Source organism: Marmota monax, unplaced genomic scaffold (assembly GCF_021218885.2).
Source record: "Marmota monax isolate L192 unplaced genomic scaffold, Marmota_monax_Labrador192_F-V1.1 WCK01_AAM20220418_F8-fsc00008, whole genome shotgun sequence".
In the NCBI taxonomy this organism is placed as follows: domain Eukaryota; kingdom Metazoa; phylum Chordata; class Mammalia; order Rodentia; family Sciuridae; genus Marmota; species Marmota monax.
The window spans coordinates 1,803,396-1,826,518 of NW_026694432.1; the positions used below are offsets into that span (position 1 = coordinate 1,803,396).

Below are 23,123 nucleotides of genomic sequence, written 5' to 3' on the forward strand. Positions count from 1 at the left end.
ATCCAGTTATCTCACTCCTTGTTATATATCCAAAGAATTTAAAGTCAACATACTACAGTGACATAGCCACATCAGTATCTATAGTAGTGCAATTCCCAATAGCTAAGCTATGGAGCCAACCTAGGTGTCCTTAAACAAAAGAATGAAGAAAGAAGATGTGGTATATGTACACAATGGAGTATATCTCAGCCATAAAGAAGAATGACTTTATGACATTTACCAGTAAATGGATGGACCTGGAAACTATCATGATAAGTGAAATAAGCCAGTCCCCAAAATACAAAAGTCAAATATTTTCTCTGATATATGGGGGAGGGGGAGAAGTTCAGTAGATTATACAAAGGGGAATGAAGGGAAGGGAGGCAGGATAGGAAAAGGAAAGACAATGGAATGAATCTGACATAACTTTGCTATGTACGTAAATGAAAACATCATAGTGAATATCACCATAATGTACATCCATAGGACTGGGGTCCTATTTAGAATAATATATATTCCATGATTGTATAAATATGTCAAAATGGATTCTACTGTCATATATAACTAAAAAGAACAAATACATTTTTGTTTTAAATCCACAATCTCTTAGATCACCAGTGATTTGCTAGTTCTTTAGTCTCTTCTGATTCTGCTTGTTTATTAATTTATTCAAGTGTATTTATTAGACATCTACTCTGAGCTATGGTACTATAATCACATGTTGGTGATGCCATGTTTATGGGACCTAGTTGTCACCTTTAAGGAATTCACAGTTGAGTGAGAAAATAAATACTATTATAGGACAATAGTAAAACTGCTATGATGGGGAGATAAAAGCACAGAAGAATTGCATCTAAATCAATCTGGGTGGAAAGATCATTCAAAGAGATAAGAACAAAAATTTCCAAACCTGGAGAAAGATTCAAATATTCACATACAAGAAGGTCAAAGATCATTAGCCAGATTCAATTCAAACATGTCTACACCAAGACATACTATGATTAATCTCTCTCAAAGTTTAAATATAAAGAGATGATTCCAAAAGCTGTAAGAGAAAAGAAACAACTGACACAAAAGGGTGTTCCAATTCACCTGACCACAGACTTCTCAGCAGATACTTTACAGGCCAGGAAGAAGTGGGATGATGTATTCACCATGCTGAAAAAATATACTAACCAAGAACATGGTACCCAGCAAAGCTATCCTTTTAGAAATAAAGAAGATATCAAGATTTTTCCAGACAAACAAAAGTTGAAAAAATTTATCGCCACCAGACTTGTCCTACAACAAATGCCAAAGGCTGTTCATCAAACTAAAAGAATAATATGCTAATGAGTAAGTAGACAACATTAGAAGGTATAAAATTCACTAATAAAAGTAACTATACAGACAAATTCAGAATGCTCTACTATTTTAAACACAGTATATAAAACATTTATATCTTTTGTGTGAAGACTAAAAAATAAAACAATTAACAACTACATTAATATGTCAAGAGATACTATAAAATGATGTAAAATGGGACATCAACACTGGAAAATATAATGAGGAATGGAATGCAAGTATAAAATTTTTATTAGTATATATCTTCCCCCCTTCTTATCTTTATAGCCAATTTTATATTGCTATAATTTCAAAATAGCTTTTTATAATCAAAATGTATTTTTGTAAACCTCATGGTAACCACAAAGCAAAAACATATAGACATACCCAGAATGATAAAATAAGAAGTCAAACTACACTACTAGAAAAAAAAAGATAATTTAACCATAAAGGAAGGCTGTAAGAGGAAGAATTTTAAAAAGTAAGCTACAAAAAATTTAAACACAAGTTACAAAATGGTAGTAGTAAGACCATACCCATAGATAATTGCCTTAAAGATAAATGGACAATTCTTCAATTAAAAGACAAAGAGTGATTTAATTAGTCAAAAAACAAAAAACAAGATGCATTGGGTACAGTGGCACATGCCTTTAATCTTAGAGGTTCAGGAGGCTGGGGCAGAAGATTACAAGTTCAAAGCCAGCCTCAGCAATTTAGCGAGGCCCTAAGCAACTTAACAAGACCCTGTTTCAATATAAAATATATAAAGAGCTGGTGATGTGGCTCAGTGGTTAGGTGTCCCTGGGTTCAACCCCTGGTACTAAAAAATTAAAAATAAAAAGTAAGACTTGACTGTGTGCTGTCTGTAAAGAAACTCACTTCACCTGTAAGAATACATACAGATATAAAATTAAGAGATAAAAAAATATATTCCATGCAAATGGAATCCAAAAGAAAGCAGGACTAGCCATACTTTTATCAGATAAAATAGACTTTTAAATCAAAAACAGTAAAATTACATGAGAAAGGTTATTATTTAATGATAAAATAATGAACTTAGCAAGAGGGTAAAACAATCTAAACACATATGTAACAATGTAAATATATCAGAGCACCTAAATATATAAAGTAAATATTAATATACCTAAGGAAGAGATAGATCCTAATATGGTAATAATAGGGAATTTTAACACCCAACTTTCAAGAATGGGCAGATTTCCAGACAGAAAATCCACAATGAAACATCAGGATTAAATTGTACCCTAGACCAAAGGGCTAACAGAAATCTACAGAACATTTTATACATGTTTCAGAATAATCGTTATTTTCAAAAGCACATGGAACATCTCCAGAATAGATTATACAATAGATTACAAAACAAGTCTTAACATTTTTTTAAAAAACCTAAATTATATTGAGCCTTTTTTCTGACCACAATGTAATGATACTGGTTATCAATAATAAGAAAAACTTTGAAAATTATACAAATGCATGCAAATCAAACAACAAACTAAGAGTAATGAATGGATAAGGAAGAAATTGAGAAGGAAATTAAAAATTTTCTTGAAACAAATGAAAAGGAAATACAACATAGTGAAAGAAAAGCAATACTATGAAGGGAGTTCATACCAATCAACACTGACATCAAAAAAGCAGAAAGATCTCAAATGAACAGGCTATCATTAAACATCAAGGAACTATAAAAACAAACCCAAAATTGGTAGAGGAAGAAAAAGATTAAAGCAGAAGTAGAAACCAAAACACACACAGAAACAAAAAAAAAAACTGAAAAAGAGCAAAAAACACAAGAGATCAATGACATGAATAGCTGTTTTTAAAAAAAAAAAATAGAAAAATGGAAGACTGAGAATTTTAAAAAATAATCCATCAAGCCTACTTCTTGTTTTATAATCTGAAGGAAATGAAATTAATTTATCAAAGACATATCTCTATATTAATTGCAGCATTATTCACAAATAGTCAAGATATGTAACCAACCTAAATGTCCATAAATATATGAATGCATAAAGAAAATGTGGCATATATATACACAATTGAATGTTATTCATCCCTTAAAAAGTAGTGAAATACTTCTTTGTGTGACAAAGACAAATACTGCATAATCTCATTTATAGGTAGAATCTGAAAGAGTTGAATTCATAGAAGCAGAAAATACAAAGGTGGTTTTCAGGGCCTGGGGCTGGGTAGGCAGGGCTGGGAACATGTTGGTCAAAGGGTATAAAGTTTCTATTAAATGAAAGAATGATGTTATGTGAATCTGTTATACATCATGATGACTATGGTTTTACTTGAAAGTCATTAAAAGAGTAACTCTTAAATATTGTCATGACAAAATAAATAAATATATGCATGAGGTGGTCAGATATGTTAATTAGCTTGATTGAATCATTTAGCAATGTATACTTATAACAAGACATCACATTGCACACAGTTAAAATATATTTTTTATTAATTATATCTTAACAACATTGGGAGTGAATTTTAAAAATGAAAGTTTAAAAAAAAGACATGGAGGGCCTGGGGTTGTGGCTCAGTGGTAGAGTGCTTGCCTAGCATGTGTGAGGCACTGGGTTCGATTCTCAGCATCACATATATATATATAAAGGTTCATACAACTAATAAAAAATTTTTTAAAAAAGACATGGAGACAAGAGGAAAGCAGTGTGTACTGAGGAAGAAAGGAGATAAACTTGGTTGGACACTGGATTATGGAGGAATGAAGGTAAACTTGGAAACTGCAGAGACAGGCAAGGGAAGCATGATCATGTTAGGTAGTTTAGATAGTATTTTGTCAATGGAGAGTCATATTTTTGATTTTGCATTTTGAAACTTCCATCTGGTTTCAGGGTGGAGAATAGGTTAAGGAAAATGGAACTAGCAGCCAGAAGACTAACTCATAGCTTTGTGATCATGGATAAATTCCTTCACTTTCTTGAACCTCAGTTTCTTCATCTGTAACATAGAATTGTGAAACATACCTCATAATTTTATAGGGCTTAAGAGAATCAATGTAAACTAGAGTGCCTGCTCACTTTGTACCCTGCTCCAGGGCTTAGCACTGAGCTATGTATAAAATAGATAATGAGCAATGCACATCTATGGCCAAGTGAGTGACTGTCAACCACTGAAAGCATCAAAATGAAGTGCCCCAAGATATCTGTAGATATGCAGTAGAAAGCTGATACTCAGAATCCTGAACAACTAATTCCTAACCTAATACAAATCTTTCCTTCAAGTTCCTGGAAGAAAACATATCCACAGTGGACAACAACTACCCTCACTCTCACTAAAAAAACAAAAACAAAAAACCCAAAGCAAAAACAAACAGCACTTGAAATTGACATGCCTAAGCTTGGGTCCTGTGTTCTAAGAGAGCTCCTTTTGTCCAATGAAGCAGGCAAATATGGCTTCCTTTACTTCAGACGTAATGGGAGATCATGTCTGGCTTTCTCTGAGGGTGAAAAGAATATCTCTTCCCAAGTGCAGAAGTCCCTGAGAACGCTCTGTTCTCTGAAGCATAGGGAATCATGGATTGAATCCCTCAAAGTAGGGAATAAGGGGGAAAAGACTCATGTCTTATACAATAGACGAGTTAGTCCCCTCAGTGCACAGCACTCCTCTTACTTGATGGAAAGTGAAATCATTAATCCTCAGAGGATGACTGAAGGAGAGGGGAAATCAGAGTATAAACCCTGGTGGTTTATATTAACACTGTCTAGATATGTGCCTCCAAGATCCACTGAGATCTCTTTTTAGAAACAGAAAAGGGGTCTCATTATTTAGGGAAAGTATTTGGAGCTAAATCAGGCTCCAGTGGGTATTTCCAATGCCACTAAGGATGATGAACTGAGAACAAGAGAGGTAGTTAGCCCTGAGAGTTTAAAATGCAAACAGAGCTAAAACCTTAATGCCCAACAAAGTAATGTGAAAAGTAAGCCCTCACTGTAGGAAATACAGTGAATGAACAAAATAATAAAAAAGAGTTCAACTCACTAATTATCTTTTTAAGTTATTTATTTATTTGTTCTAATTTGTTAGACATGATGACAGAATGCATTTCATTTTGTATTACACATATAGAGCACAATTTTCAAGTCACTGATGTACACAAAGTATTTTCACACCATTCGTGTCTTCATACATGTTCTAAGGGTAATGATGCCCAACTCATTCCATCATCATACCTACCTCCTTGCTCCACCCTTCCCCTCCCTCCCCTTTGCCCTATCTAAAGTTCCTCCATTCCTCCCATGCTCCCCCTCCATCGCCATTATGAGTCAGCATCCTTATATGAAAGAAATCATTCGACATTTGGTTTTTTGGAATTGGCTTACTTCACTTAGCATTATCTTCTCCAACTCCATCCATTTACCTGAAAATGCCATGATTTTATTCTCTTGTATTGATAAGTAATGTTTCATTGTGTATACATACCAAAGTTACCCTATCCATTCGTCTACTGAAGGGCATCTGGGTTGGTTCCACAATTTAGCTATTGTGAATTATGTTGCTATAAACACTGATATGGCTGTGTCCCTGTAGTATGCTGTTTTTTAAGTCCTTTGGGTATAAGTCAAGGAGAGGGATATCTGGGTCAAATGATGGTTCCATTCCAAGTTTTCCAAGGAATCTCCATACTGCTTTCCATATTGGCTGCACCATTTTGCAGTCCCACAAGCAATGTATGAATGTGCCTTTTCCCCCACATCCTCACCAATACTTATTGTTTGTATTCTTGATAGCTGCAATTCTGACTGGAGTGATATGAAATCTTAGAGTAGTTTTGATTTGTATTTCTCTAATTACTAGAGATGTCAAACAAAAAGCAATTAAAACAATAGTCATATACTCTATGATACACATTATATTAACAAAAATAGTTTGGACATTATAATTCTTCACACTAGTAATGTCATAGTAAACAATTTTTTTGGTACCAGGAATTGAACCCAGAGGTGCTTAACCACTGAGCAACATCCCCAACCCTTTCTATTTTTATTTTGTTTTAAAACAGGATGTTACTGAGTTGCTGAGCCTGACTTTGAATTTGGGAGCTGGCAGTAAAATCTTTATTGTACATACTATTCAATGGAAGAAATTGGAATGATCGTATTGGAGAACAATTTAGCAATATGTAATAAGAGTAAGGAAAATTCCCAGTATGGTGGCGCACACCTGTAATTCCAGTGGCTTGGGAGGCTGCGGCAGGAGGATCACAAGTTTAAAGCCAGCAGAAATTTGGCGAGGCCCCAAGCAACTTAGGGAGACCTCATCTCAAAATAAAAAAAAGAAAAAGGGCTTGGGATGTGGCTCAGTGGTTAAGTCCCCCTGGATTCAACCCCTGTTATCAAAAAAAAATAAAATGTATATAATTTCTGCTCCTGAGTATTCATCCTAGGTAAACAGTCTAATCCAAATGAAGGAAAAATTACATCCAGGAGGATGTTTATTGTAATTTTATTTATAAAATTATAATGTTACTTATAATAACAAAATAATAATAGCCTAAAACTCTTATATTTAAGTCAACTATGCACTTTCACTAAATGGAACATTATGAAGTCATTAATAATGTTTTCAAAGACTGTATAATAATTTTAGAGAATTTCTTATGATATACTCTAACCTACAAGTAAAAGAATACATCATATTGTGTCATGATTACATATTTTTAAAAGTACATAATTATTACCCATGTATTGTAAGCACAGATAAGGACCAGAAAGCAGTACAGAAGAACAATGAAAACAGATGTTGGGATGTTGAAATTTTATATGTATTTTTCTTTTCTTTTTGCATTTTTCTTTTCCTTTTGCATGTATTTTTATTTAAATATCATTAATATTACTTGATTACATAAATTATGAAAAGGATATTCTTAAGGGTTTAGGCTTCATATTCAAGAGCTCAGTATAAATCTTAATCTATCACCTACTAATTATATGATTTTAGGCAATTTATTTAATCTCTTCGAGCTTTGCCTTCCTCATCTCTAAAGTGGTGTTAGATATCTGCATTATAAGAATATTATGAGAATAAAATAAGTACAAAATAAAGCATTCATCTTATAATAAATGTTCATAGCTTTCCACTTTTTTTTTTTTTTTTGAACTGCAATCTGGCTTTATTCTGAATGCTTTCTACTTCTTAATGCTTTTCTATAGGGGTTCCTCAGTTTGCAAATATATACACATACAAATAAGTTAAAAACAGGTTAGGAAAATTAGGCAAAGAAAAATAACAGTGGTTCAATAAATGTAAATCCTACCACCACCACCACCCCTACTTTCCCAGTTTCTATGAAAAGTATAATGGGATTCAAGAACATTCTGGCTACATTGTTGAGAAATCAGAGATGAATCAGATGCTTGTTTTTCAACACTTATTCAAAAGCAAAAAAAAAAAAAGAGAGAGAGAGAAAGAAAGAAAAAGAAATAAAGAAAAAAAGATAAAAGAAAGAGACCTTCCCCCACTCTGTTATACTCCTAAACACCCTCCCCCACCTCCACCCCAATCAGACTTCAAGATGTGTTCCTGGAGTTCCAAGAAAATAACATTTTGCTCTTTTTTTTTTTTTTTTTTTGAGGTGAACACATTTGCTTTCCCCACGTAACAAAAGGTATCATTTTGCTTTTAATTATGGGTTGTTATTGTGCATTGCTTTTATTTGGCAAAGATGTTTGTTTCAGGAAAATTAATTTAGACAGTTCCATTTTTCAAGCAACAATACCTTCTGTCCCAGGCTTACAAAGAACAATTAGATCTGGATTCTTTCCCCACAAGCTTGCAGTTTCTTGTGGAAAGTTGTGGTTGTTCAGCCTGGAATGGAGCTTCCCTGAGAGTCAGTCAAATGAGGAAAATACACTTTTACAGCCTGGCACTTTTACTTCCTGCAGTATATATGACTCTGACATTGTGCAGAATCATTACTCTGGCTAGGCAGGAACACAGATTAATGCTGCCTCACTTTCAGTGCCAGAATCTTATTCTGAATGTCATGATATTTTTCACAGGAACTCCACAGTTTCATGCAATTCAGCAAACATGACTGCAGGCCTGTTATGTGCCAAGTACAGTGGTAGGAGCTAGAGATACTGATCTGAATCCCACAGCTTCCTTGCCTGCAAGAGCTCACAGTCAGAAACCTCAGACAGATAATTACAACATGCAGTGATAACATTTGTGGCCAAGGGTAGTACAAGGTGCTGAGAGAGACTTAAGGAGGCACCAAATTCAGCCTTGGAGACCACAGATAGGAGCCAGTGTGTTGTGATGTAGGATAGAAGTCATATGTGCAGAAGGAGGGGAGAAGGGGCTTTTAAAGCAAAGGATCTTGGAATTAAAAATAGAAGTCTTACCAGACTGTATACTATTTACCTAGAGGTATGTGTCAAGTGCTGGGCTAACTACTAGTAGGTGGGCTGTTAAACCCACTTCAAAGTATTTAAATGATTTGCTCATGGTCACTTAGCCAGTATGTGGTAGAGACAGGTTCAGAGAAGGTAAATTATTGGCCTATACAGTAAGTAAGTGGTAAAACTAGGGCTAAAACACATGGTTTTTGGCTTCCAAGAGTTTTTAATCCATTATTTCATTCAGTCCTTACCACAGTTTTGTGCAGAGCTGCTGTGAACTGCTTTGCACTCTTGCAGAATCTGAATGGGAACAAAAAAGACTTTGTTGAATACTTATTTGAGTGTGTTAGGATCTTTTAAGAAGTCATAGCCTCTGAACTCTTCTACTGGAGTAAAGTGATCTTAATATTCCCAAAAAGTCTAAGGTTTCCACATTTTAATGATTCTTACATTTTATCTTAAAAATCTTGTGAATTTTATATTGTACTGTATACTATGAGAGGTGAAGAGAATTTTCAAAGGGCTATTTATACCACTTATGTGAGCCAGGATTTGTACTTCTTGATGGTCTTTGTCCCTACCCATGCTCAGGTCTGTAGTTTCTTTTTCTGGTCCCAGGTCTCAATGCCCCTGCATTTCACCTCTCTGTTCCCTAATCCTTTATTCAACCACAATGTGGGAAGTTCTTCCCCTTTAATTCTTTTTTAAAAGTTGATCCTACTTCCTCAGTGAAAAGTAAAATAGTTCACATCTTCAGGGGCCACTTCAATTACCCCCTCTTTAAAAGGAAGCCCTCTTGGTAACCTCTCAGTTAAAACTACTTGAGTTAAAAAAAAAACAAAAAAACAACAACAACAAAACTACACAATATTGGAGTTCATGACAAATCACTAACTGAATTTCTCCCCTGCTTTCACTTCCGCCACTTCATTACCTTTTTCTTTCTTTCTTTCTTTCTTTTTCCTTAACAATTTTTTGGGAGGGCATCTGTGCTTTTCTGTACAACACACTGACCAACCTGAATGGACCTATCTTTATTTTCTGAAGTTTCATTCTAAGAACAATGGACAGTTTTTGTTTGTTTTTCAAATATGAGGTTATAATATAAAAACATTTTTTTCATGTAACATATAAAACTCATGGAGATTTCTGACACATTCCTTGAATACCAAGCTAAGAAATCTAGTCTTATCGAAAATACAATGAGGAACATTAAATTATTAGAAGGATAGAGCAAATTTAATTTTAGAATGATCAGTCATGCAGGCAGCAAGGAAGCTAGACTGGAGTAAAAGAGATTAGAAGCAGTGAGTTTAGAGAGAGGTCAATGCTACATGAAATATTTTTGAGAGAGCAGTCTGTGATTGAAGATAGGGCAGGAAGCGGGTTTTGGATCCCTAGATGCCTAGAAGATGACTTGGCTGGGGGAGGGCAGGAGCTGAAAAGGGAAAGAAGCTTAGTGGAAAGGAAGGGGCCTGAATCCTGAAGTTAAATGTGAGCTCCTGTTTCTGTGGACCCCCATTTCTGGAGATGTTGATCCTCAGGTCCTCCCCACAATAGCTGGTTTCTGGAGTGACAGGAAAATGCATGGGAATTACTGGTGCTCTTGTTTAAATCATCTCCAGTCTATGCCGTTAAAGACTGACTTTTCCCCAAATAGCTATCTTGCACAAAACACAGAAAGCAAAACAGAACACATAATCAGTGACTGTTCTCTTCCACCACGCAGAACCCCACACATTGAACCAGCCCCTGAGCTCCCAGAACACCACGTCCCGTTTCATTCTGGGAGGCAGTTGTGATGCAGTCGTGACCGAAATGAAAAGTCCATTTTTAACCATAGCCTCATGATTACCCATCCATATGAAGAAGGAAAAATTCTCTATGCACAATTCCTAGAACCCAAAAACAGAAAAAGAGAGGGCTTTGAGAAAAAATTATGGGGGCAGTGCATGAGCATTGTTTGTGCATATGTGTCTATTGGGAAAGAGGGGGCAGAAACTAAAAACCTCTTTGGTGGCCAATTCAGTTGAACCCTATTACTCAGCTTGGCAACAGGTAATAAGCAAAGCTTTATTGAGTGTTATCTATTGGCCAGGTGCTAAGCTAGCCCTTGAGAAGAGGGAAGTACAGAGGACATGGCCCTTGCCCTCAGGGAGCTCACACAACCAATGGAGAGGATGCAGGAGTGAGCAGGCCTTGGAAATACAATATGATGGGGCCAGGCTCAAGATCCCACCCAGCAATGAGAAAGTCCTCAAAAAGAGGTGGCATGTGAGTGGAGAGCCAAATAGCAAGCAAAGTAGGTTGGAGATGGGCTTGTTATTCCAAGTATAGGGAACAACTTGTGAAACATGGCCAGTTTAGGAACTCAAAGTAGTTCATTGTGGCTGGAGCTCAGAGTCTAAGAGGACTGTGATGGAAAGCTGGAGCCAGGTCATGGAAGTCCTTCAAGGGCTGCTAACAGGTTAGACTTTATCCAGTGAAAGCCCTGATGAGTTTGAAGGCATGCATTCTAGAAAGCTCACTCTAGTGGCAATGTGAAGGATAAACTAGAGAAGGCACACTTGCAGAAACTGAATGGGAACAAAAAAGGCATCTATCAATACCTGGCTGGTTACGAGGTATTGGTTAGAATTAGACCAGTTAAGTGGTTGTTGAAAAAGGTTAATTGCCAGAGAGTGAGAAGTGCAAAGAGAGCCTGATGCAGCAAAGACCTGGGGCCAGCTCTCAGATATCTAGTTCTCAACCAGCATGTTCCCCACTCAACCCATTGCCACAAATTTAGAGTGATACTTCCTTTTTCTGTCTGCATTCCCCCTCTTCTCAGGCCCCTGGTGGTTGATATGAACCCACTGGTTTAAATCACCCACTGGTTTAAATAACATGTTTAGGATAACACAAGCTTGAAGGTTATGGAATCAGGATTCATCCTTTGTGTGATTTTGTGCTTTCTGTGACTTCAGTCAAACAGGATTCAGCTATGGAAAAAAAAAAGTAGTATTCTTTCAGGTTTGATGTTGCCTGAAGAGTCCTAGAGATTCAGAAGCCTTCATCTATATCAGTAGGCTACAGGTGCTGGGTTTTTCAAACTTCCTTCTTGTAACAAAATAGCCAAGTTGTATCCTATTGGCATCTTGTTAGTTATTGCCACCTTCACTGACAAGGAAAGGATTAAAAGCAAAATTACAGCAGTAAGATCAAACATGTTAGTTATGAAAATAAATATATTTGACTTGTACTTTTCAACTTCAAAATAAAGACAACCAAGGACAAAAAGATAACAAAATTTTGCACAAGATTAAAATGTACTGCATTTGTTATTTAAAAATACAATCTCATTAAATAGAGTGATAAAGATGACAAGAAAATACACCAAAATATTAATGATGGTTCTCCTTTAGTTGTAAAATTTTATTAATTTTTACTTTTACTCTAAATTTTCTATAAATGTGAGACAAAAATAAGTATTGTTATTTCATAATTACATAATTGATTTTTTATTTTTACTCTAAATTTTCTGTAAATTTGAGACAAAATAAGTATGTGTTATTTCATAATTACAAAAATTTTGAAGATAGATACTTAGGACAACTACAGCTTTCACTGAAGATAACTGAACCTATAAAAGGTCCAGAATTTCTGGGTGAGGTTTCTAATTAGCCCTACTTTTAGTACTTCCATCCTCCAGGGAGTCAAGGTAACCATAGGTGGGCTAACATTGTACTAACAAAACAGAGTTCACTGGATGCTGGTGGAATAATGGATGCTCCTGGGGCTAGGATACTTGTAGACAATCCCATACGCTTCCATTGTAGATTCTCTGGCAATCTCTGGATAATATGAATTTAGAGATTACTCCTATTGAGCGCTTAGAACCCCAATTCACCATGGCCTTTAAGGGGTTATGCTCAGCCTTCATCACAAAGTAGTTAATCCCAGAAATGGGTTTCTTCTGAATGTCCATGTTTACCACTTTTACCTAGGAAGGCTGGATGTAGTCCTTGTAACCAGTCAGGTATTGATAGATGCCTCATTAATCCAGCATGGCATACTCACATCCTTCCAGGATCCCATGAAATATCACACAGGTACACATACACTCATGCCCATTTGTCTAGGTATGGAATTTATTTGCCACAAAGAGGAATGTCCTCTCTCCATCCAAGTGCAAGTGTTCAGGTGCACACACACACATACACACAGACACACACACACATGCACACACACACACATGCACACACACACACATGCACATACCTACACAACCACAAACACACACATAATGGCTCTGTCTTCCTTAGATGTAGTATTTGATCAGCTAGTGGCTCAACAGTTAGCAGCCACCTATCTCACCAACTTTATTTTCTCTAGCTAATATGTCATATCCTACTTTCCAGGAAGTTAATGTATCACCTTCATGGAAGAGGTTCTTCCTCTATTAGTTGCTAACTAATTATAATAATTTTATAATTCTTGATATGGAAGATGCCCCTCACTGTATATAAGTGATTGTACATTATTGGTGAAATTCCATAAGTCATGTGCCCTATGTTTACAAATGCCATAGTAATCTCAGTGATTATGCCAGATAAATTAGTTATAAAATTTTGAAATATCTTGGGGGGAATTACTTGAATTTTCCAATTTATTGGCTAAAATCTGTTGCAGAGTCGTTCTGGAATATACACTTTTGTTTCATTTGCATACAGAACACACATTGCCGCATTTAAAACAATAGCCTACACTTACCTGCTTGTGCCACTAGGTGGTGCACACATATGTTAGTGAACTGCAAGTTAAATGAGTTTGTCAAGGGGTTATATTTAATTCATCAGCACAGGGGTGGTACAGATAGTGGAAGCTGTAGAAGTCCTGGAGAGATGGTGATACTGTAGGCAAGAGTAAAGAAAGAAATCTGTCTCAGAGAACATGGATAGACTGTGTGGCTGGCTGCAGAAATGGCAGGAGAAAAACCCAAAGGCAAGAGACCTCAAAGATGTGCCCAAGGAAAAGTCTCAGAGGGAGGAACATGCCTACATTCCATGCTGATTTATTCCTACTTAACAGGGTCATTGAAGAGGGAATAACAGAATACTTAAATCATTTAAGCTATATGACGTCAAACATTTCTTTAAGGCCTTTGTTCTGAGCACTGGAGGCATAGAGACAAAATGAAATAGATTACTGTCATCAAGTAAAGACCTAGTAAGAAAGGCAGACAAGAAAATAGACAATTAAGACAGGACAGAATACAAAAGATGGGTTTTACAAGATCCCTGGAAGAACAAAGTATGAAATACTCATTCTTCTCTGAGGAAGGGAAAAAAGAGAGTTAGGTTGGAGTTGGTACACAGAGTAGACTTCACTTGACAGTGAGGGGGGCCTCAGGGCAGAACAGCATAAGCAAAGGCCTTGAGGCTTAAAGGATGTTGTGGATTTGGGGATTAGTTCAGTTGAGCTTAGCAAATACTCACTGAAAGCTACCCAGTAAACAGGGATATGTGATTGAGAAGGCCCCCAAAGGTCACAAAGACTGATGTAACAAAGGTGAATAATAGATTTCCTGGCCCCTTAAGATGTTCCTTGTGTAGTGAGAAAGATTCACATAACACAGAAAATTACAATGTGACAGTATAGCTTAAATGTGGTCCTTTTAAATTCTGCTTCTGTTCTTAGAACCCCAATGGTCTAGCCCCAGGGGTTTTCAGAGGACTCTATACCAGAAGAGGGAGCTCACAAGCACACTAGCTAGTTGCATCATTTGATTCTGAGTCTCTAATGGTATTTCAGCTTCACTTGCCCATTTTAGAGTTGTGAAGTTTAAGACCAGATATAGACCGCAAGTTGTACAAAGCCACACAGAGAAACCAGGACACATGCCCAGGTGTATCTGACTCCTCCCAGATTTTCTTCCTGTTTTGTTTTTTTTTTAAATACTGGACCCTGTGCACAGTCGACATTTAACAATAGTTCTTAACTGACACTTTTCAGACAAATCAAACTCCTTTACCAACTGTGATCAACAGAAAGTTAAGCCTGTGGAAAAAGAAGGACACAATATCCCTCATGCATGAGGAAAGTGACAAACAACACAGGTTGGCTTTGGCAAAGATAGCTTGAGCCACTTTTCCCACTGCTCTGGTTCTGTTTTGGAGGGGAGGCTGTCTGGCTGCAGCATTCCTTCTAGCCAGTACATGTGTATGTTTCATTTCAGCTGGAGAATTTGTGCTCACTGAATAGATCAGTGATATCTCAGAATTACATGTTTGCTTGAAAATGTCAACTAGAATGAGTTATGAGCTAGAAGGAAAACAGGGTTGTGTGCTTTAGAAAGCCCCAAAAGGATGCAGGCCTGCTTTCAGAAGGTCCATGAGAAGTCAGAAGAAAAGAGTAGAGAGATCTTAAAGAGGTTTCGGCTGGAACAAGTCAAAGTTAAATGGAGAAGGAGAGTGACCCAAAGTCAGGAGACTTGAGACCAGGTTCCATGAGAAAAAGAGAGATTCAGGGAATATTAAACCTGGAGAGACAAGATACAGATCACCTCCAGACCTCTAAGCTATTGCCATGGGAAACAGTGATGTCATCAGGAAGCAGCGCTTCACCCTGTTCTAACCAATAACAAGTAGTGAATTCCTATCAAGAAAAGGAATGAAACAAAAATAGTCTATATAATTGTTGGGGATTTTGCAGAGGGGACTCCTTCCCTGGAGGCAGGTCCAAGTCAATGACCTCTGAGCTCTAAGTATCCATAATTCTATGAAAAGCAAAGAGGCAACTTATATAAACAAAGGGTCAGATGTTCTATAAGAGAAACAAAATCAATAGTAAGTAGATTTTCTTTATTGAGAACCCATTAAGTGTCAGATATAATGCTAGATGATTTATGTGCATTGTCATATCTTGGATTTCAGTGATAGTATTAGAGCTAACTGAATTCTTATTCTGGCCCTTCCCTTTAATGAAGGTGTGGTCTTGGCCAAGTAATTTCTCTTCCCTGAATGCCATGTCCTTCCTCTGTACAATACTTACCCTGTAGAACTGTCAAGTGTCTGAAAAGACATGTTATATCAAAATACCTATTTATGTGGCCTTTAGTTGGTTCTCGAAAAAAATGTTGCTGCCTTCCTTTTTTGCTTAAGTTGAATTTCAGGAAACTGTTCTAGGAGAAAGGCAAGATAAAGAGGGAAATGGTGGTAAGGTAAGATGTGTAGTAACACAACCACTGGATGAAATACTTGGTGATCCAAAGCTCCTGCAATTTGAAGCCTAGATTAGTGGTTCTCAAAGTGGAGTTTGTTTGGATGCTTTTAAGAAAATAAAAATGTAGATTTTTCAGTACTATTTATGAAATATCAAGTTTAGGAAAGAGAAACAGGTCAGCATGAAGACTGCAGCTAAAAGAGTCCTGAATAGAGTCTTCAAAGAATCTGCTCACCACTGTCCCATCAGGAGCCTCCTATACCCACTTCTGTGCACTCAGGCTCTCATGACATCTATCACAGAGTTTCACAGTAGGTGTACTGTGACAGAAAACAAGCCTTCTGAGATATCAATCACGTCAGTCCTTGAAGTAACCAAGGCCAGTTGCCTCCAAACAAAAGCAGCATCATGCATATGGCCTAGTGTGCTCCACCAATATTAATTTGTATGATGTTGTGTGCTACAAAGGGTTGAGGATTCAGTTAGAAAAGGAATGAGCATATCACCGTTAATTGAAATTGTTATAGCATTGTTGAGCAATAAACCAGCCCAGAAGTATCTTGGTTAGAAAGTAGTTAAAAAAGGTAAAAATAACACCACCACCCAAGGCAAAGAATATTTCCAGTTTATCAAACACTCAAGCATTGCAACTAGTGTGAGCAAGAGAAGTCTGAGTTTGCCTGATACAGAGGAGTGAGCTTGAGCTAGGAGACTGAACAGGACCATTTTGTGGCCCTAAATAAGCCACATTTCTCTCAGATCTCGTTTTTTCTTTAATATAGTATAGGTTTGACTGGGAGACCTCTAAGGCCCTCTCAGCTTTGACCATCTATGCTTCCAAGGACAGGTAAAAGGCTGTCCCTTCCCCCTTGACTCTAGGATGCAAGGCCGCTGGGCAGATTTATGCATTAGCACCATGTGTACAAAATTGACACTGCCCTGTGTGTCCAGATATGTTTTGTATATCCTCCCTGAATTTCTATGCACAAGTTTGGCTCTGGCTCAAATCAGTACTCTTACAATGTGTCTTCTTTTGCAGCAACAGCGGCAGCTTGACCTCTTGACAATAACCAGCCCCGGTAAGTAGGAGCAACTGACTGTTCTGCCACGGTTTTTCCCCATTTCCCAGATTGATGTCTTGCTGCTTATCCAATTGCAATTCCTGCCTTTGACTCCCTGGATGAACAGCATAACTTTTGCACCATGAATGACACTCCTCTTCCCCTGCTCCAGGGATACTTTTCTTTTGTCCATCCTAGGTCTGTGCTGTCCCCTTCTGACTCTGAAGATGCAGGGCTGATACTCTGGATGTTACTGCATACTCTAGAGTCAAGTTTTCCCAAAATCATTCATTGGATTCAAGTGTCAAAGATGTGTCCTTTCTCCTAACTAATAAATTTTAAAATCATGGGGAATAGGGAAGCTTGCCTGACAAGTATCAGGGAATGAAGGGAGGATGGATCATGAGGAAGAGCCAGTCTAATAAAGTGATCAGATTTTGTTGACTGTGCTGAGAGTCAAGATGACTTTGGTCTCTCCCCTTTAGAAGGAGAAGAGACAAGTCCCCCAACAAAGCTGTAGAGATGGGGTTACAATTTTTTTGCCCCTTAGACCTGACATCTAGCCTAGGCAGAGGCTGAGCAGGTTAGTTTTGTCAGAGAAGTATTTTACTGTGATTTGGGAACTGGAGCAAACTTGGAACTGGAGAATAAGAAATATGATTTTCTCTTGGGACCAAGGGAGTGAGCATTCTTGCGGGTTCCTCTTCATCCACAAGGTGATAACTTTCCTGGTAACTACCTGCTGTGCTAGGTATTAACACTTTGGTTACTGAACCTGGTAGATGGTGTTCTGGGGGAAGGAGCCAAATGTGGAGCAGAGTGGCCATATGACAGGGTTGGGGGTCACTTCAAAAATGACTAATTACCAATAGATATAGAAGTGTTTCAATATTTTAATTACCAGCACAGCTGAACTATGTCAGCCCTGCCTCCCACCAACCTTGACATGCTGTATCTAAGGACCAGGTGGTCACTTACACAGAGATTGAGAAAGTGTTCTCTGCAGGCGCTATCCTAGCACAAAGGCTGGTTTTCTGCTGTATGTAAGGGTACAGGACAGTGACTGCAAATATAAGGTAGATCTACTCAGTTCAGGTGATCTTGCTATATTTCCATCTAATTGAGTTCTTTGACATAGAGACTTTAAGAATAAATATGAAAATTTTTTGAAACCCATTTACTCTTTCTTACAGAACCATATATATATTTATGATATATATATATATATGATTAACATTTATATAAATTCCATATCACATACTGACATAACTGGAGTGTCTCTTTAATGTGACCTACCAGTTCCTCCTCACTGAAGTGCTGGTTGGGGATTATTTTTGTCCTGTCCTGTTTACTTGCTCTCCTTTTAAATTTTGTCGTATTCCACTACACATGCACTGTCCAGGTTACCTGCTCCCACATCCCCGTGTCATGTGGCCACACCCTGAGCATTCCATGCTAGATTTTTCTGCTACTAATTGCTACTGCACAAATTCAAGCAGAGTAGTTGTGAGTCCCAGTGCACTCCTTTTAGACAGCTATGGGATTGCAAAATGCTCAGCACTGCCAGAGTTTGAGTGGTTTATAATTATCCATCCTTTTAGTTGAGAAAAGAATATCTTCTGGGTCAGTGCTTCCCAAAAGGTATGTTGTGGCACATTGGTGTTCTGCAAAAGGGCTACACTTCTGTGCTATTGTGAAATATTGATCCACTCAGCTCTCAGGGGCACAAGTAGACCTGGGGCAGCTGGAGCCCCTCAAGGTGATAGCTCTACTCCTATGGTTTCAGACAAATATTATCATGGGTGCTTCAAAGGTTAGGAGGCACCATTAGACCATCTATTATCTGGATGACTCTATTTCATGTCAAAAGCATTTTCATTAACTGTCTCTCACTATCAAATTCACTCCAGTTCCCCCATATTACCAGAAGCTATAGCAGCTAGCAGTGAGCTTGCTACCTCTCTGGGGCTGTCAATAGGAGGTACTGGTTTATCTATATTTCTCACCAGACCATCATTAACACAGTACTGCAGTCTGAGGCAGCCATTCCTCATGGACTAGGAGGCTTCTGAAATTCTGATTGGAAATGTGGAAGCTTTAACAGTCAGTGTGGTATTTTCTTTAAGATTTATTTTGTTTATTGAAAATAATTTCAAATGTTCAGAAAAACTAGAAACATAATGATCAGCCACTTACCACCCCTTCCCAGCAATGTGGCTTTACCATGGCAGCATTGTGCCATCTCTGCTAGAGTCCCTTTTTAAAACAAAATTATAGATATAGTTGAGACTTTCTAGTACTTTTCCCTGATTGCATTTCTCTCCCTACACCCTGCAGGTAATCACTGTCATGTACTCAACATTTATTTATATCTATGTATTAAAATATAACCAGTATTGTTTTGCAAATTCCTAAAAATGACATCAAGCTAAAAATGTCTTTCTGTGGCTTTTCCCCTATGCATTACTATATTGTAGAGATTTATGCACATTGATATACCTGGCTCTGGTTCATGAGTGAATACTGGAATTATAGAAGAGTCCAATCGTTCAGGATGGTTCAACATTACTTCTGGTTCCTGAGTCTCTGTTCCTCATTTCCCTAGGCCTGTGATGCACAGCAGCTCTCCACAGAGTTATGCAGCAACCTTTTTTTCTAGGCTTTTTACATGACAAGGAGATTCTTGCTCTAAGCAGAAGCTTTTCTCTGATGGCCCCCTCCTATAGAGTACTTTTAGTCTGCCTCATCAATAGTCATTGCTATATAATATTCCCTATATGGTTGTATGATAATTTGCTTATTGATTTTATTAATCATAATTTAATTATTTATGGCTTTCCTCAATTGCAAGCAATGCTACTGAGAGCATTTTTGTGAAAGTCTCCTTGTATGTATCAGTATATCTCTAGGGCATATGATAGGAGAGAAATTACTAATTGTATACATCTTCAAATTTATTGCATAATGGTCAAATTTTCTCTAAAATAGTTGGCATATTTACACTTCCAAAAGCAGAGTATCAGAATTTCTATATCCCTGACTCCTCAACACTTAGAATTGTTGGACTTATGAATTTTACCAGTTGGGATTATAACTTGAAATGATACTATTATTATTTTCCTAATTACTAGTGGGGTTGAGTAGCTTTTCTATATATTTATTGGTTGCTGAGGTTTCTTCTGTGAATTGACTTTTCAGACCCTTTGTGTATATTCTACTGGTTTGCTTCTTTTTTATTGATTTGTAGTTTATTATTCTGAATATCAATACTTTACCTCTTACATGCACTGCTAATACCCTCTCCTAGAGTGTGGCTGGTATTTTTTAATTTTGTTTATGATGTCTTTTAGTAAGTGAAAGGTTATTTATCATTTTAATGTTGTTGAATTCATCAATCTCTTGCTTTATGTGCTTTGCTTTTTTGACTTAAGAAATTCTTCCCAACCTGGAAATAATATTCTTCTACATTCACTTCTAAAGTGTTGGCAAGTTTTGTATCATATTAGGGCCTTTATTTCATTCCATTTAGGACTGACATTTGTATATCATATGAGTTAGGAATTTAATTATTTTAAATTTGCATATGAATAACCCATTGTTTCAGCATCATACAGAAACTAGTCCATCCATTTTTCCACCTATCAGCAATTATACTTCTGTCACATCAATTTCCTATGTGTGAAGTCCATTCCTGAGCTCACTCCACTGGTATGCCATTGACCTACCAGTCAGACTTCTTCATGGACCTTACTGACTTCTTCATAATAAATTCCAATTTTAATATTGTCTTTATAATTGACAGGAAGATATCTTTCCCCTTTCCCTTGTATTCTTATCTTTTAAAAGCAGCAATTATATATTTTAAAAATAATATTTCTTAAATATAATCTAAAAATCTCTATATTGTGACAAACGAATTTATTCTATTTGTACTTATTTATAATAACTGACATATTTGGGTGTATTTCTGAGACCATATTTATGCTGTTTATCATTCATTTTTGTAATTGTGTTCTTTTGCCCTGCCTTTTTAAGTATGTTTTAGTTTTACATATTGCCTGCCTTTTAAACTTCCTCTGCAGATTTGGGTGCTATAAATTTTACTTCTAGCCTTTAGCTGATTACCTTTGAATATATACTTTAATTGTACATTTTCTTACAAAGTCTACAGTTATTTCTGCCAACCAAAAAACAAATAGCTCCATATTTTTTGATGGGAAGCAGGCTTTTACCATCATGTTGAACACTGGCTCATCACCACCTAGTTGTTCTTGTGTAGACTTTTAAGTTCGAATTTTTAAAAAAAAATGAAAAATAATGTGTTATTATAAGCTAATTGGCTTTTCCTACACAGCTTATGAGTTTTTGTGTTTTCTGATTTCTTGTAACTCAAGCCTTTTCTATGAAATCTTACTAAAGTACTACACCAATACCTATTTTAGTGAGAATCTCTGGGTAATCCTCTTAATTCGTGCATGTCCTTATTTTGGCTTGACTCTGGAATGTCAGTTTGGCTAGGTGTAAGTTCTAATTTGAGGAGGGCTTTCCTTTGAACTTTGAAGATTTTTTTCATTGTCTCTTATATCCGTATTTGTATGAGAAGTCTGCCATTATGTAATTGTGTTAGGGAAACTATGTTTTTTTTAAGTAGGTTTGAAGATTATGTTTAATCTTAATGTTCTGCCTTTTCACTTTCATAAGCCTGGGTGTAAATTTATTTTCATTTATACTGTTTGGTACTCTGAATATAATTGCCACCTAAGAATCTTATGTTTGGGGAAATTATTGGCAAATTATCTTTTTAAATATTGCCTTTCCCACATTTCCTTTGATTCTTTGCTTTGATAATTCCAATTAGACAAATATTAGATTCTGTCAAGCAATTTTCCATGTTATTAACTGATTTTTAATAACTTTTGTTCATTTTGTCTTACTGCACTGATTCTGGGTTTCTCCCAAGTAACTTGCCTGCACAGATTGACTTTTTTGACCATGTCTACTCTAGATTTTTTCTTTTTCAATATTTCAATCACTATATATTTTTCATTTCCAAGATTTCTAATTTTGTTCATATCCACCTGTTCTTGTTTTATTTCTGCCTATTCTGTTTCATAATTTCTGTTCTGTTTGAATGTCTTCATTTGTTTCTTTGAACATCCTCAATATGCTTATTTTAAAATCTTTGTTCCATAAAATAAGTTTCATCTGGAGGGAACTCAACTTCTAATTGTTGATTTTGTTTAGTGTGATTTTTAGCATTCAATTTCTTCTTGTGTTTTGAAATTTTAATTTGTAGGATGACTTTGAAAAGGAAGTTTTCTCCCTTTCTACTCCCAAACTCCAATATCCCCCTTTGTGGTGGTTTTGCAATCATCTCTACCCACATCTTCACTTTAGGACCTGGTGAATACTGGGGTTATAGAAGAGACCAAAAGTTCATGATGGTTCAACATTATTTATGGTTCCTGAGTCTCTGTTCCTCATTTCCCTAGGCCTGTGATGCACAGGAGCTCTCCACAGAGTTATGCAGCAACCTTTTTTTCTAGGCTTTTTTCATGACAAGGAGATTCTTGCCCTAAGCAGAAGATTGTCTCTGATGGCCCCCTCCTATAGAGTACTTTTAGTCAGGAGGCAGACTTTCAGCTATTACTGCCTGCTTCTGCATCTAGATCCCACCAAGCCAGGAGCCTTGGAACCACTTACCCTTCTGAGTTTTTGTCCATTTTGGCAACATGGAGATAAATATTTCACAATGGAGCCCAACTGTCTATTTTCATTTCTCTTTCTTCTATTATCCAATATCACCCTTTGGTGAGAATAAATGGGTTTATGGGTGCATAATCTTATTTTGTCATTTGACCAAGAAGTTCAGCTATGTTTTCTTTTTTAGGAACATATTTTCTCCTATAAGCTCCTCAATAAGAGGGAAGCAGAATATGGAAGTTTTCATTTCCTGTCCAAGTACAATACCACCAGATTAAGGGGAAAGTCTTGTTAATTTTTTTTTGCACATGTCTGCACAAATATATAGGTAATGTAAAAAAGAAATTGGAATGATACTTTACAAACTCTTATTTGAAAATAGCATGAATATTTTCCAGTGTTATTAAATTTTTTCAAGAGGTTATTGTACATAGATAAAATCATTTGCTTATATATTTTAATTCTCCTAGTGTTGTAT

The 23,123-nt window shown here is 36.6% G+C and overlaps 1 protein-coding gene across 1 annotated transcript in view; it reads left to right on the top strand.

Moving 5' to 3' along the window:
- Positions 1 to 23,123, top strand: part of Agbl4 (AGBL carboxypeptidase 4) — a 1,469,059-nt gene that overhangs the window by 1,132,925 nt on the left and 313,011 nt on the right. The window contains exon 6 of the mRNA XM_046468734.2: positions 16,921 to 16,960. Coding sequence (XP_046324690.1) covers positions 16,921 to 16,960 — 40 coding nt within the window. The remainder of the gene's footprint in view (positions 1 to 16,920; positions 16,961 to 23,123) is intronic.